This window comes from Passer montanus, unplaced genomic scaffold, assembly GCF_014805655.1.
Source record: "Passer montanus isolate IOZ18808 unplaced genomic scaffold, ASM1480565v1 scaffold96, whole genome shotgun sequence".
NCBI lineage: Eukaryota > Metazoa > Chordata > Aves > Passeriformes > Passeridae > Passer > Passer montanus.
Window position 1 is genome coordinate 11,421 of NW_024375034.1, and position 13,875 is coordinate 25,295.

The following is a 13,875-nucleotide window of genomic DNA, read 5'->3' on the forward strand; positions in this document are numbered from 1 at the left end:
ATAAATATCAGTATTAATATTAATTAATAATTAAAATTTACTATTGATGTAAATATTAGCATAATATCAATATTTTAACACCTTATTGATATAGTATTAATATATTGATAATATATTAATAGTACTATAATTAATATGAATATCAATATAATAATATTAATTATTTCTATAGTATTATTATATTTATTATAATACTATTTATAGTATGTCATAAAATAATAATAATATTAGCAATAATAATAATAATAATAATAATAATAATAATAATAATAATAATAATAATAATAATAATAATAATAATAATAATAATAATAATAATAATAATAATAATAATAATAATAATAATAATAATAATAATAATAATAATAATAATAATAATAATAATAATAATAATAATAATAATAATAATAATAATAATAATAATAATAATAATAATAATAATAATAATAATAATAATAATAATAATAATAATAATAATAATAATAATAATAATAATAATAATAATAGTAATAATAATAATAATAATAATAATAATAATAATAATAATAATAATAATAATAATAATAATAATAATAATAATAATAATAATAATAATAATAATAATAATAATAATAATAATAATAATAATAATAATAATAATAATAATAATAATAATAATAATAATAATAATAATAATAATAATAATAATAATAATAATAATAATAATAATAATAATAATAATAATAATAATAATAATAATAATAATAATAATAATAATAATAATAATAATAATAATAATAATAGTGATGATGATGTTTTAGCTTTCCTATTTTCCAGATCCTGGACTGCTTTAGTGTGTGACTGCACTTCATACAGAGTGTCAGCAGGTTCTCTGCACAGTTTAGTCACACAAACCAATCCTTTTGCAGCCCCAGGACCAAGGGCACCGCTGCAGCCTCAGGCCCAAAAAGTGCAAACAGCAGAGAACGGAGGAGAGCAGACTGGGAGGGTGGGACTGCATCACCTGGAGCTGGAATTGGACAGTGAACCCCAGTGTGGAAATGGACCAGAACTTTTATAAACGTCTGAAAATTTGTGACATGTTCTCCATCTTGAGTGTGGCCATGGCCAGGCTCTTGTGCTGCCCAAGGTGTATCCTTTGAGGACTTTTAATAAATCCCTGCTTTATTCTTTAACTCTCTCTAGCTGCTGCTCCATGTGGCCTCTCAAGGCATCAGTTGCTGGTTTGTTGTTGCTATTTTTATATAATATAATTATAAAAATAATAAAACCATAAATAATAAAAATAATAATATTATTTAAAAAATACTACTAATAATAACAACACCCCTCTCCATCTCAAAATCACCTCCTCCATCCCAAAGTCCCCCCTCCAGGGCATGGCCCTCCTTCCTGGGCACTCTCAGACAGTCCCAGGGGGTCCTGGGGCAGTCTCTGGGTGGGTTCCTGGGGGTGGATCCTGGAAGATCCCCATGGGACCTTCTCTAGGACTCCCCAGGAACTTCCAGGACGCTCCCTTGGACCTCTCAGGACCTCTGAAACCCCAGGGACCCCAGGGACCCCCTCCCCAGGACATTCTGGGGTGCCTTAGGACCTTCCAGGACCCTCCCAGGCAGCCCAGGGATGTTGGAGGATTGCTCCCAGACAAAAAGAGGGACAGCTCTGGCTGGCCTTGGCTTTCCAGGGGCCACCTCAGTCTGTCCCCAAAGCATTTTGAGTGAGACCCTTCCCAGAAAAGAGCCATCCTTCTCAGACAGGCACCCCTGGCTGAAAGTGGGATTTGGCCCAAGCAAGGAAGAGGAAGAAACAGGGGTTTGTTCCATCCAGAAAGCAGTTATCATTCCCCCTTCCATTTCTTTGTGGAAAGAGGAAAAAGCCCTCTTTTTCAAATTTGACTGCTTTCAGACTCGACTTTTGCATCAGAGCATGAACTGATTGGTCCTGCTGGATTGGTGTCCGTGGCAGTTTCTCTCTCATAGATATGTAACCAATGCCCAGGGTAATGCCAAGCCCCCAGAGGGTCTTGGAGCACTGCAAAACCATGAATAATTTGTATTTTTCTCTCTCCAGCCCCCTTCCAAGCCGTCCTTTAAAGGAGTTCCAGCATGGGCAGTGCTGGCCAGGTGATGCTTGGCCTCTCCTGGGAAAGGCAGCTCCCTTCTCTGGGACAGCAGTCGCTTTGGCACAGTCCCAGCAGCAATCCTGCCACCTGTGAGGAGAAGCCAAGCTACTCTGATATTTTTAAAATCCATCTGAATAGTGGGAAAACCAGTTTCTACCTGGGCTGTGTGATAGACCAAATTAAGATGGAAATGGGTTCAGGGCCAGCCTGCCCCCATTTGCTCTTGTGCCACCACTGTCCCCTCACCCAAAAGGCTCCTCTCCCTCCCTGGTGTGGCTTTTCCTCCCCACCCAGGTATTCATAGCAAGATATTCCCTCCTACCCGTGCTTTTTAGCCACATTAAGCACACCCAGCTCTTTGTTTCGTGGCGTTAGGTGAAGGTGTGTGTGAACATTAGTGATGCACCTGAAGAGACTTTTCAGGGCTGGAGGAACAAACAAGATTTTCTCTCAATCCCTGGAGAGCAAGATGTCATTTAGAATGCATAAATGTGGCTTTTAAGGCTATTTTCTTGAAGGCTGGGCTCACTGGAGTTTGCAGAGGTTTTTATAGTGGGAAAACCCAGCTCCTTTGAGTTCTCTTGGGCTGATATTTTCTGTCTTGGCAAGCACCTGGGAAGGGGACCAGCTTTGTGACACGGCATTGTGTCACTAACAGACCTGTTTGTTCCTTTTTCCTGCTAAAAAGAGCATCTGATGTCTTGGCACAGCTCTGAAAACCATCCCAGGAGGGCAGCGTGCTTGAGATAAAAGCCCTGTCTGCAGGTGTCACCTCCTGAGAGGTGACAGCAGACAAACAGCACCTGTAAGGCAGCAAACTCCAAATGCCAGGAGCTGATGCTGCTGCATCTGCTTCAAAAGGGTGTGGAGACAAAAGCAAGGCAGGTTAAGAGCAAAAGTTCAAAATGCTGCACCAGAATCTGCCTGAGAGGCTGCACAGGTTTATAAATTCCGAAGGATGTGTTCTGTAGGGATTACCCAGCAATGGCTCAGTGTGGGCATTTGCTCCTGCTGCCATCTCCCAGCAGAGGGGCAGCTGGCCCAGCACTCCGTGGTGCCCTGCAGCTGCTCCAGGTGCTCATTTCTGGGACATGACCAGATGCTGCTGTGCTGTCTGTTGAGTTCACACTTACTGGCAACCAGAGTGTTTTGTTGGCCCTCAAAACACAGCCCCAGCTGAAGCTCTGCTGCCACTGCACGGGGAATTACTGATGTGAAACTTTCCCCCCCCACAACTATTCTGCAACATAGCTGCTTCAAAAAGTTCCTTTTCACAACCTAAATTGCTTGGGGTGCTTGTCAGGTTTGCCCTGGAGGTTTAAAAACCACCGTGCTGGTCCCAGACAATATTCTGCTTCCTGTATTCATTTCACGAGGTCAAAATTAACGCCAAGGGACACACTGAGACCTTTAACCTCTTAAAAATCTCCTGAGCACTTTGGCTGCTGGCACTCTGCCTGTGGTTAAGTTTTATGGAGCAGCCTCACGAGTCTGCAGCCCCCAAATCCCCCTCCTGCCAATAAACTGGTTTTGGGATCCTTGTGGTGTAAATGATTGTCAGCCACGGGTGTGGGCAGTGAGGGCTCCCTCCTGATCCACCCAGAGCAGAGCAGATTTTGATCCGTGGATTAGCAGAAGGAACGGACTGGATAATGCTGTAATGGCCAGAAGTTCCTGTCTTATATACTGCACAGAACGCAAACTCTCCTCTAAAGATATCACAAAATTAGTTGTCTTAGGATGGCCCTTAAGGATTGTCTTGTCCCCACTGCCTGCTATGGGCAGGGACACCTTCCACCGTAACACTGTAAGATTAAGTTTGGAGATCCTTGTGGCTTCTCCTGTGGATATTGCACTGCTCAAATGAAAACATTAATTTTGTTTACTTCCTCTCAAACCCACCATGTGGCTCCAAGCCTCATCCAGCCTGGCCTTGGGCACTGCCAGGAATCCAGGGGCAGCCACAGCTGCTCTGGGCACCCTGTGCCAGGGCCTCCCCACCCTCACAGGGAAGGATTTCTTCCTAATACCCCACCTAACCATTTCCCTTTGTCCCAGATCCCTCTCCAGCTCATCTGGAGCCTGTTTAGGCTCTGAGGTCTCATCACCGGCAGGGGCTCTGAGGTCTCATCTCCCTGGGGACTTCTCCTGGTGCACACCCTGAGCTTTCCCAGGCCGCATCCAAAGCAGAGGAGCTCCAGCCCCAGATAATTAATAACCAGGGCGGGCTTACAGACTGTTTTTTTATTGTTGTTGTTTGTTTGTGTTTTTTATTTTGTATTTTAGCAGAAAATCGACCTCCGCCTCTAAGGTTTTACCGCCTCCCTCCAGGTGGGGGCGCTGCTCTCCCTCCGCCTAGCCATGAGGGGCGTGGCCTGACAACAACAGGGGCGTGGCCTCCACTGTTGAGGGCGTGGCCTCGCAGCTCTGTGGAAGGGACCCTGCAGTGCTGTGGGCGTGGCCTCCACCGCTGGGGGCGTGGCCTCACAGCTCCGTGGGCGTGACCTCGCCGTGCAGTGGGCGTGGCCTCCCCGCGCTGTGGGCGGGGCGAGCGGGGCGGGGCAGGGCCGGGACGCCGCGGGGAGCGGGAGGAGGAGGAGGAGGAGCGGGGAGGAAGAAAAGAAGGGAGGAAGGAGCGAAAGGGCTGGCGGCCGCAGCAGCGATGGTGAGCGGGCACTGCGGGGCCGGTGTGGGCCGGAGAGAGGCGTCCCGGCGCGGCCTGTGAGGCAGCGAGGCCCGGGCCTGGCCGGCGGGGCCGGGTGCGGGGTCCCGGGCGCGCCTCAGGGGATGCGTGGCGAGGGTTTGTGGCCAGCTCCTCTCCTTAGCTCCCATCCGGGGCCCATACCCTTCTCCTGAGCGTAAATATATCCTTTTATTCGCACGCTGCTTTCCTCATTTCCCGCAATTACCGGGTTTCGGGGCAGAAAGGGTTAGAATCGGTGTTTTGGTTGGTTTCGCTTGGGTGGGGCGCAGCGATGTTTGCCTCGTGATTTTGGTGGAGGTGCTGGTCTGGCTGAGAGAAACCGTGCTCGCTGATCGATTGTTGTTTTTTTTAGAGACGCAGTTTGCTAATTGGCTGCTATTCTTTTAGCTGCAAGCAAACTTCGGGATTGCTTGGAATATCGCCCACATTGGCACGGCGTGAATCCCGCAATTCCTCAAAGCTGGAAGGGGCACTAGGTTTCCTGGTTGTTTGGTTGGGCTTTTCCCCTCCCCCTTATCAGCAAGGGGAATTAAATCCCAGCTGCTGAGTGATAAACGAAACAGCATTATCATTGTGCCACTCCTTTGTCCCGCTTGGATATTGCATTCCCGAGTGCTGCTGCTGTTCCTGCTCTGCTGTGCTGTCCCGGGACAGCCCCCAGAGCCCGCACACCCGTGCTGGGGTTGATTTCAGCTGCCAGAATTTGGCCCTGGGTAGATCCTTGTGCCCGGGCCCTGCTGTGCTCGGGCTCTTCTCGCCCCAGTCCCCTCTGTGACAAAGGAAATTGCTGCTTATCGCACCTGGTTTGGTTAGGCTTTTTTTCCCCCCTTATCAGCAAGGGGAATTAAATCCCAGCTGCTGAGTGATAAACGAAACAGCATTATCATTGTGCCACTCCTTTGTCCCGCTTGGATATTGCATTCCCGAGTGCTGCTGCTGTTCCTGCTCTGCTGTGCTGTCCCGGGACAGCCCCCAGAGCCCGCACACCCGTGCTGGGGTTGATTTCAGCTGCCAGAATTTGGCCCTGGGTAGATCCTTGTGCCCGGGCCCTGCTGTGCTCGGGCTCTTCTCGCCCCAGTCCCCTCTGTGACAAAGGAAATTGCTGCTTATCGCACCTGAAAGACCTGCTCAGGTCTGCTGTTTTAGTCACTAGATTGGACAGTAGCTACTGCACGGGATTCCTGGGAAGTTTAGGAAGTTGTTTTTGTGCTCGGGGAAGGAGGCTTTCCTCTGGAGAGACACTGACACACACACATTTTCCCTAAGCTGTGGTTTCACTCTGGCATCCTGCCTGTGACCTTAGCAAAAGGCAGGGCAAAGCACTGGAAATTTTCTTACCTAGACAGGGTAGAATATTTATTTTTCCGTGTTCTGCTCATGTCCACCCCTACTCAGAGTTTCCCACCCTGTTCCTACCCTGAGAAGCTGTGTCTGAGTCGCTGAGCAGGGGAGGGTTTGCTGAAGTGCTGCCTCTCTCCCTTCCTGCCTGGGGTTTGTCCAGCAGCGCCTGGTGGTTGGAGATAAACGCTGGGATTTGGGTTATTTTGTGTGGTCTGCCTGCTGTGGCAGCAATCACAGCCATGCTGTGACTCCTGTCTTCAAAGTGGAGCCCCTTTCTGAGTAAGGATTTTGGGGTTCTGCTTGTCTCTTTCTCTAAATACACGACTTTGCCAATAAAAAGATGTCTCCATCTGATCTTCTCCTGCACCAGCTGCTTCCACCACAGAGCTGCTGAGAAGGACTCGGGGTGCTGTGGGTGGCTGAGCCCCAGCAGGGCAGGGGGGATTCTGCCCCTGTGCCCCTGTGCCCAGCTGAGACCCCACCTGCAGAGCTGCCCCAGCCCTGGGCCCAGCACAGGAGGGACCTGGAGCTGCTGGAGAGAGCCCAGGGAGGCACCAGGATGAGCAGAGGGATGGAGCAGCTCTGCTGGGAGCTTCCGGATTGTTCAACTCGGATAAGAGAAGATTTGGGGTGACCAAATTGTGGCCTTCCAGTGCCTGAAGGGGCTGACAAGATAGAATGGCTCCAACTGACAGAAAGTTAGGTTTAGGTTGGATGTGAGGAAATAGTTTCTCCCTGAGAGCGTGGGCAGGCCCTGGCACAGGGAACCCAGAGAAGCTGTGGCTGCCCCATGCCTGGCAGTGTCCCAGGTCAGGCTGGAGGGGCTTGGAGCCACCTGGGATGGTGGAAGGTGTCCCTGCCCATGGCAGGGGGATGGAATGACATGATCTTCAAGGTCTCTTCCAAATGGGTCTGTGATTCCACGGTTCTGTTGTTCTTATTCTTTGCATCCCAGGCAGTGAAAGACATTTCCTTTCAAGTACTAGCAGGCCTAGTACATGCTTTAGTCCTGCCCTTAGAGCATGAGCTGAGATTTAGGATTTCACCAATTGATGTAGCAGCAGGTGTCCTGCTCTGTTTGCTGTGGTGATTGTGATACAGTTTTCTGTGTTGGGAAAACTTTGTATTTCCTGGAAACCTGCATGTAGAAGTCCCTCAGGATCCTTTGTGGTCTGTTTCCTTTGCCTCTCTTTGCTCACCAGGATTTATCCATGCCATATCAGGAAGGGCACGTGATGGATATTGCAGGGGTCGAAGGGCTCTGCGCGTTGCTGTTGATAAGATAATTTTTGAGGATTCTGCCCTATGGCTGGACTCACCCAAGAGCAGGGCCCTCCATGTAGAACAGCAGCATTCAGTTTGTGCTGATACAGGGGGCTTTGTCCCAGCCTTGCATAACCCTGCTGGGAAGCTGTGCCAGGGCTCCCTGCTGCCTTTGTTCATGGATGCCTGCTCCCAGAACAATTGCCGTGCTGGGCTCTGCTTCCAGACTGCTCCTGCCAAGGCTTCGTGTCTCAGTGCTGTGGCTACCTCTTGGTGGCACCCAGGTGCTCACAAAATATTTCAAAGAAATGCCCATTTTGTTCTCTGGAAGGTATGCAGGGACCTGAGGCGTGGAGGAATGAAATATGTCCAGATGAGCCCCAGCATGCAGGGAGCTGGGCACTTATTTTGCTCTAATTATTGTGGTGTCAGCAGAGGATGTTTCCTTGCGCATTCTTGGAGCTGGTGACCCACAGAGATCCGTGGTGAGCTCACCTTTGGGTGGATCCTGTCTCTCGTGAGGTCTGTGCTGCCTGGAGCGTGCCTAGATGTGTACAGAAACTTCTGTAAATTGGTTTGCCTAAGGGAGCAAAGTGAACATGACACTTGGTGTATATTTTGGGTTAAATGAAATTTGAACTTGATTTTTGGAGTGTCTTGGGCTCCTGTAAAATTATATTTTTTTTGAGCCACCAATCAGTCTTCTCCAATTTTGTTTTGGTAGTTTTACATTCCATCTCCACAGTGGAAGGCAGAATGCTGCTGTACTTACTCTGACTTGCTGCCTTGTTTGTTTTTGTGCTGAAGCTATAATTAGCCATTGTTTAGCCACTCCTCTTGAGCTCTCAGGCCTGGTGGTACAGTATGTATACATTCATTTTGCAGACACTATACGTGGCAAACCTCCCCCCCCCAACTGCTGTCATTCTAAAAAAATATTCAGAATGGCAGTGGTGGAAATTAATGCAATGCAGACGAAACTGGTGGTGTTGGGGAGCTGTAGTAAGATGAGTGTGGCCTGAATGTGTTTTTAATTTCATTTACTTCAGCTCATGCATCCAAAAGTTCATGATTTTTGATTTCTGAGCGATCACGCATCCGGTGTCGCTCTGTCTGCCCACATCCTTTGGTCTTGCTGGGCAGCACGTGGTCCAAACCTCGAGCTGTAATTAGGAGCTGACTAACAAATATTCCCTGCCTGCTGCTTATGCAAAGGTATTTGTGAGGCTGGGGTTGGCAGGGAGGGCGGAGGAGCAGAGTCATTATTGGGGTGCGAATCAAAACACCGCAGGCACAGGCAGCAGCAGCGCTCCGAGGAGGCTGGGCTGCTCTTGCTCAATCCCATTGCTGCCTCTCCAGTAGGAATTGGGCATGCCAGTGGCTCCGAGTTGTGAAAAACACCAATCAGTTGTTTTTTAAATTTTAAAAGTTTAATAGTAATAAAATGGTTATAAAAATAGTAATATAATTAGGGTAATAAAAATTTGAACAGTTGAGATTGGGACAATGCGAGACAATAAGAACAAAGAGTTATGGATGGTCTGGGTACCTCCTTCTGGGCAAAATAAACCCGAAATTAACAGAGGATTAACCCTTAAAAACAATCGCTTGTTGCGTATTCATGCACCTCATACATGATGCATAAATTCCATTCAAACAAAGGATTCTGTCTGATCAGTGTCAGCTTCTTCCTCTGAATCCTGACAGCGTCTTCAGGGCTGAGTGAGGTGGAAAGAAGTTAGTTTTTTCTGATAATGGGGCAATAAATTCTCTTTCTCTGAAAGATTTAGGTGTCCTGTGGCTGCTGTCTCGGTGGGAGTCCTCTCTTTAAAAGAAAGTACACATAGCATAGTTCCTATTTTAACATTGCTATAACCTAAAACTATATTTAACACACTAGTTAAGAAAATTAATACAGCATAACTTTCTAGCATAACACAAATAATATTCCTTTTAATATTTGCGAAAAGCCAATCCTAAAATACACATTTTTCACAGAGTCCAGGCTGGATCCTCTGGTCAGATTTGTGGCCAGCACACGTGCAGGCAACGAGGTGTCAGCGAAGGCAGGGCTAATTGGAGTCTTCCTTCCACTTAGGAGCAGAATAAATAAGCGAGGCTGCCGTGTCCTTGATGCATTTATGTGGTTTGTTTTCAGTCAGGAAGCTTCTCCTGGGAAGAACTCCTTAATTACAGTGGCAGCACCGGTATTCCGCCTGCTCCCGTAATCGGAGCTGACCTAACTCGGGCTCTTGGAGCCATCTCCCTTGGCCTGGATTTCCTGTGTGACAGCCACCTCCTGCCCCAGCTCTGGGGACGTGAGAGAAGCTGTGGCAGACACAGATGTCAGGTTAGGGTGTGTGAGGAAGTGATCAGAGAGTCCCTAGTTTGGGAATATGTGTGGATTCAGGTGAAAGCTGAGGATGTGGTATAAACTGACAGAGAGTAGGTTTAGATTGGATGTTAGGAAGAAATTCTTCCCTGAGAGGGTGGGCACAGGGATCAGTGTCAGCTTCTTCCTCTGAATCCTGACAGTGTCTTCAGGGCTGAGTGAGGTGGGAAGAAGTTAGTTTTTTCTGATAATGGGGCAATAAATTCTCTTTCTCTGAAAGATTTAGGTGTCCTGTGGCTGCTGTCTCGGTGGGAGTCCTCTCTTTAAAAGAAAGTACACATAGCATAGTTCCTATTTTAACATTGCTATAACCTAAAACTATATTTAACACACTAGTTAAGAAAATTAATACAGCATAACTTTCTAGCATAACACAAATAATATTCCTTTTAATATTTGCGAAAAGCCAATCCTAAAATACACATTTTTCACAGAGTCCAGGCTGGATCCTCTGGTCAGATTTGTGGCCAGCACACGTGCAGGCAACGAGGTGTCAGCGAAGGCAGGGCTAATTGGAGTCTTCCTTCCACTTAGGAGCAGAATAAATAAGCGAGGCTGCCGTGTCCTTGATGCATTTATGTGGTTTGTTTTCAGTCAGGAAGCTTCTCCTGGGAAGAACTCCTTAATTACAGTGGCAGCACCGGTATTCCGCCTGCTCCCGTAATCGGAGCTGACCTAACTCGGGCTCTTGGAGCCATCTCCCTTGGCCTGGATTTCCTGTGTGACAGCCACCTCCTGCCCCAGCTCTGGGGACGTGAGAGAAGCTGTGGCAGACACAGATGTCAGGTTAGGGTGTGTGAGGAAGTGATCAGAGAGTCCCTAGTTTGGGAATATGTGTGGATTCAGGTGAAAGCTGAGGATGTGGTATAAACTGACAGAGAGTAGGTTTAGATTGGATGTTAGGAAGAAATTCTTCCCTGAGAGGGTGGGCACAGGGTGCCCAGAGAAGCTGTGGCTGCCCCTGGATCCCTGGCAGGGTCCAAAGCCAAGTTCGGTGGGGCTTGGAGCCACCTGGGATAGTGGAAGGTGTCCCTGGATCCCTGGCGTGGGGCTTGGAGCCATCTGAGATAGTGGAAGGTGTCCCTGGATCCCTGGCGTGGGGCTTGGAGCCATCTGAGATAGTGGAAGGTGTCCCTGGATCCCTGGCGTGGGGCTTGGAGCCTCCTGGGATAGTGGAAGGTGTCCCTGCCCGTGGCAGCAGTTTGGAACAAGATGGTCTTTAAGGTCTTTTCTGGCCTAAGCCCTTCTGTGATTCTTTGATCTCAGCACTTCCTCCCTGGACAGTCAGCCTCATGGTATTGCATAACATCAGCTCGCCTTTAAAAGCTACTTTTATTCTGTGGCCCCTTTTTGAACCCACTTGAAACCTTTTTTTGGGAGGAAGCAAGGGTAAAATCTTCCTGTTTTTCCCACAGGTAAACTCAGACAGTGTTTCAATTTCCACAGAAACAGAAGGCACTTGTAAGCAAAGTAGTTTATTGCCATTCTGTTTCTCTCATTCTTTTTTTTTTTCTTTTAAGCTTTTTTTTTGTGTCCTAAAACTCGAAGCCCAGCCGAGGAAATGCTGTTCTGGCAGAAATGCAAAATGTGCTCTCATTAGCTTTGGCATTCCTCCCCGCTCCCTTTTCTATCATCTGGGACAGAAGAGCATTACTGCAGTTAATTTGTGCTCTTTTGTAGTGGGGTAAGTGCTATCCTTGGAACCAGCTCAGCTAGCTAATGACTTCTAGAAATAAAGTACTAAGGATGTATTCCTAATCTGTGCAGCTACAAATTCAATATGTAAACTGCTTAGGTAGCTGAGTGCATTAATATCAGTACAAATGAGCACTGCAAGTCCTAATGATAGCAATTAGTATTTTATCTGATACCTGGGTCTGTCTTACTGCTCTGAGAATTAAAAACAAATCCTCCAGTGGAGCTTTTTTTTTTTCTCCCTGCTCTTTAGTGTGCTCATAAGTCAGGTTTTTAAACTGCTTCTGAAATAATCCTGTGGTTTGGGAAGCTTTTGTATGGGGAAGGTTCTCTTACAGAAAGAAAAGCAGCTTATCTACTCTCTTCTAATGGAGAGGGAAACCTTTATTTTTTGATGCCTTCACAAATAAGCAGTTTATTGTCTTACATGAAATTCTGTCCTGTAGACAGGTTTAAAATCAGGTCAGCCTGTTGTCTAGCCCAGCTGGGGAAGCAGGAAGAGTTTTTCACCCTGAGCAGGGTGAAAAATCCCTTGCAGGGCAGGGGATTCTGAGGGCTGGGCTACTCAGAGGCTGATTATTGCCCCTGCCCCCTCCCTGTGAAATGAGGAACTGGTATGGGACTGCAATTGTGGAGAATCCCAGAATGGTTTGGGTTGGAAGGGACCTTAAAGATCACCCAGTGCCAGGCACCTTCCACTATCCCAGGCTGTTCTGAGCCCTTCCAGCCTAGGCTTGGACACTTCCAGGGATCCAGGGGCAGCCCCAGCTTCCCTGGGCCTCACCAGCCCACAGGGAAGGATTCCATCCTGTCATCCATCCCTCTGTCTTTCTGCTCCTGTAAAAAGTCACTCTGTCTCTTTTTTCTAAGCTCACTTTTAACCCAGCGTGTTCCTGGGTGTAATAAAAACATTTGAGTGCAACCTTCTGAATGCCCTCTGGTTTCTGTGGGATTAAGTGAATAATTCAGAAAGGAAAGGTCTCTCATGTCTTGCTGGATACTTTCAGGAAAGGGAGCATTTGGGAAAAACTGAGCCAGGGAGCTGAGAAATTGTAATTCACTGCTAGCTCATCTTCTGTGCCAATTTTCACGGGGTTTTTAAATCCCAGGTTTTATATACTCCTAAATGGATCAACCTCATCCTTCAAACTCATCTAAGTATGAAATGATTGAAGAAAGAAAGTGAGAAATACAGGGAAGTTTACCCGGTCAAACTGTAACACTTGTGGATTGATTTCAGATTGGTTTTTTTAAAGCAAGAAAGGGGAAGAAATTCTTCAATGTCTTATGAACATAGTGAACATCTTCTCTCATTTGTTCAAAATTTGGATATACCATTGAGTTCCCACATGTCTCCGCTCAGGGGTTTCAGTGACAACAAAATGTGCAGACAGCTGGGATCTTCTGTCCAGAGCTTTCTCCAAGAGTGAGGACATTCTTTTGCCAGATTTATTTACTTTGGCTTGGCCATTGACTGGAGTGACTTCTGTCAAGAAGGTCACGTTCCATTTTGATTCAGGGCTTACAGCGTCCTCCATCTTCGGAAAAAAAACAAAACAAAAAAAGGGCACAACCCACTTTAGATTTGATGCTGCAGCATTTTTTTGCCGTGAGTTGAGAGCAGCTATTGAGGCAGCAGCCCATTAGTGGCTCCATTTCCCTCCTTTAAGTGCAGCTCCACAACAGAATGATAACCTGGCATTTCATCCTAGGCAAAGAACCAAAGTCATTGCTGCTGGTTAAAGGCTCATTTCCAGGGCTTTGCCAGTGAAGATTGTGCAAACTCGCTGAAACTTAAGTAGCACCTCTGGTTAGCTGGAAAAGGTGGCTCTTCTGGAATTCTGGGGTTGAATGGGCTTTGTGGTGAGTGGCTTGGAGGACGGGCATTCATTAGCTGGGACATTGCCTAATTGCAGCGGTTTGTGTGGCCGCCTTGTTTTGGAGGCTGAAGTGGCTCTGATGTATTTTTGAATTGCCCTTTGCCAAGTGAATAGGTGCTAATTTGCCTTCTCAGAGCTCAGTGCTGCCTGCTTTTGCCCAGTTCAGTCCCTGTCCCTTCAGCCTGTGCTGGGACATGGGTGAAAACCCTCCTCTGTTAAGGGTAAAAGCTGGAATTGATGCATTAATTCTGCTGGAATTTGTGTTTGGGTTGCTTAAATACTTTCAAACTCTGCCATTATATGCATTTTACTGCTTTTCCAGTGTAGTGAGTGTTCATCAGTGTTGCTTTTTGGTGAGGAAACCTGCTTTCCTCCTTTGGTTATTAGGAAAAACTTGGCTTTTTTTTTTTTTTAAATAATGTTAGTAGCCTCTCCAGCTGTATTGGAACAACACATTACCCCCTAGAAAAAACTTAAT

The 13,875-nt window shown here is 46.6% G+C and overlaps 1 protein-coding gene across 1 annotated transcript in view; it reads left to right on the top strand.

Annotated features, from left to right (window-relative positions):
* Positions 1-4,687: 4,687 nt before the first annotated feature.
* The window catches only part of SGPL1 (sphingosine-1-phosphate lyase 1), a 32,446-nt gene continuing 23,258 nt past the window's right edge, over positions 4,688-13,875 (top strand). Inside the window, exon 1 of the mRNA XM_039696245.1 lies at positions 4,688-4,787. Within this exon, the coding sequence (XP_039552179.1) occupies positions 4,785-4,787 (3 nt within the window). The 5' untranslated portion in view covers positions 4,688-4,784. The remainder of the gene's footprint in view (positions 4,788-13,875) is intronic.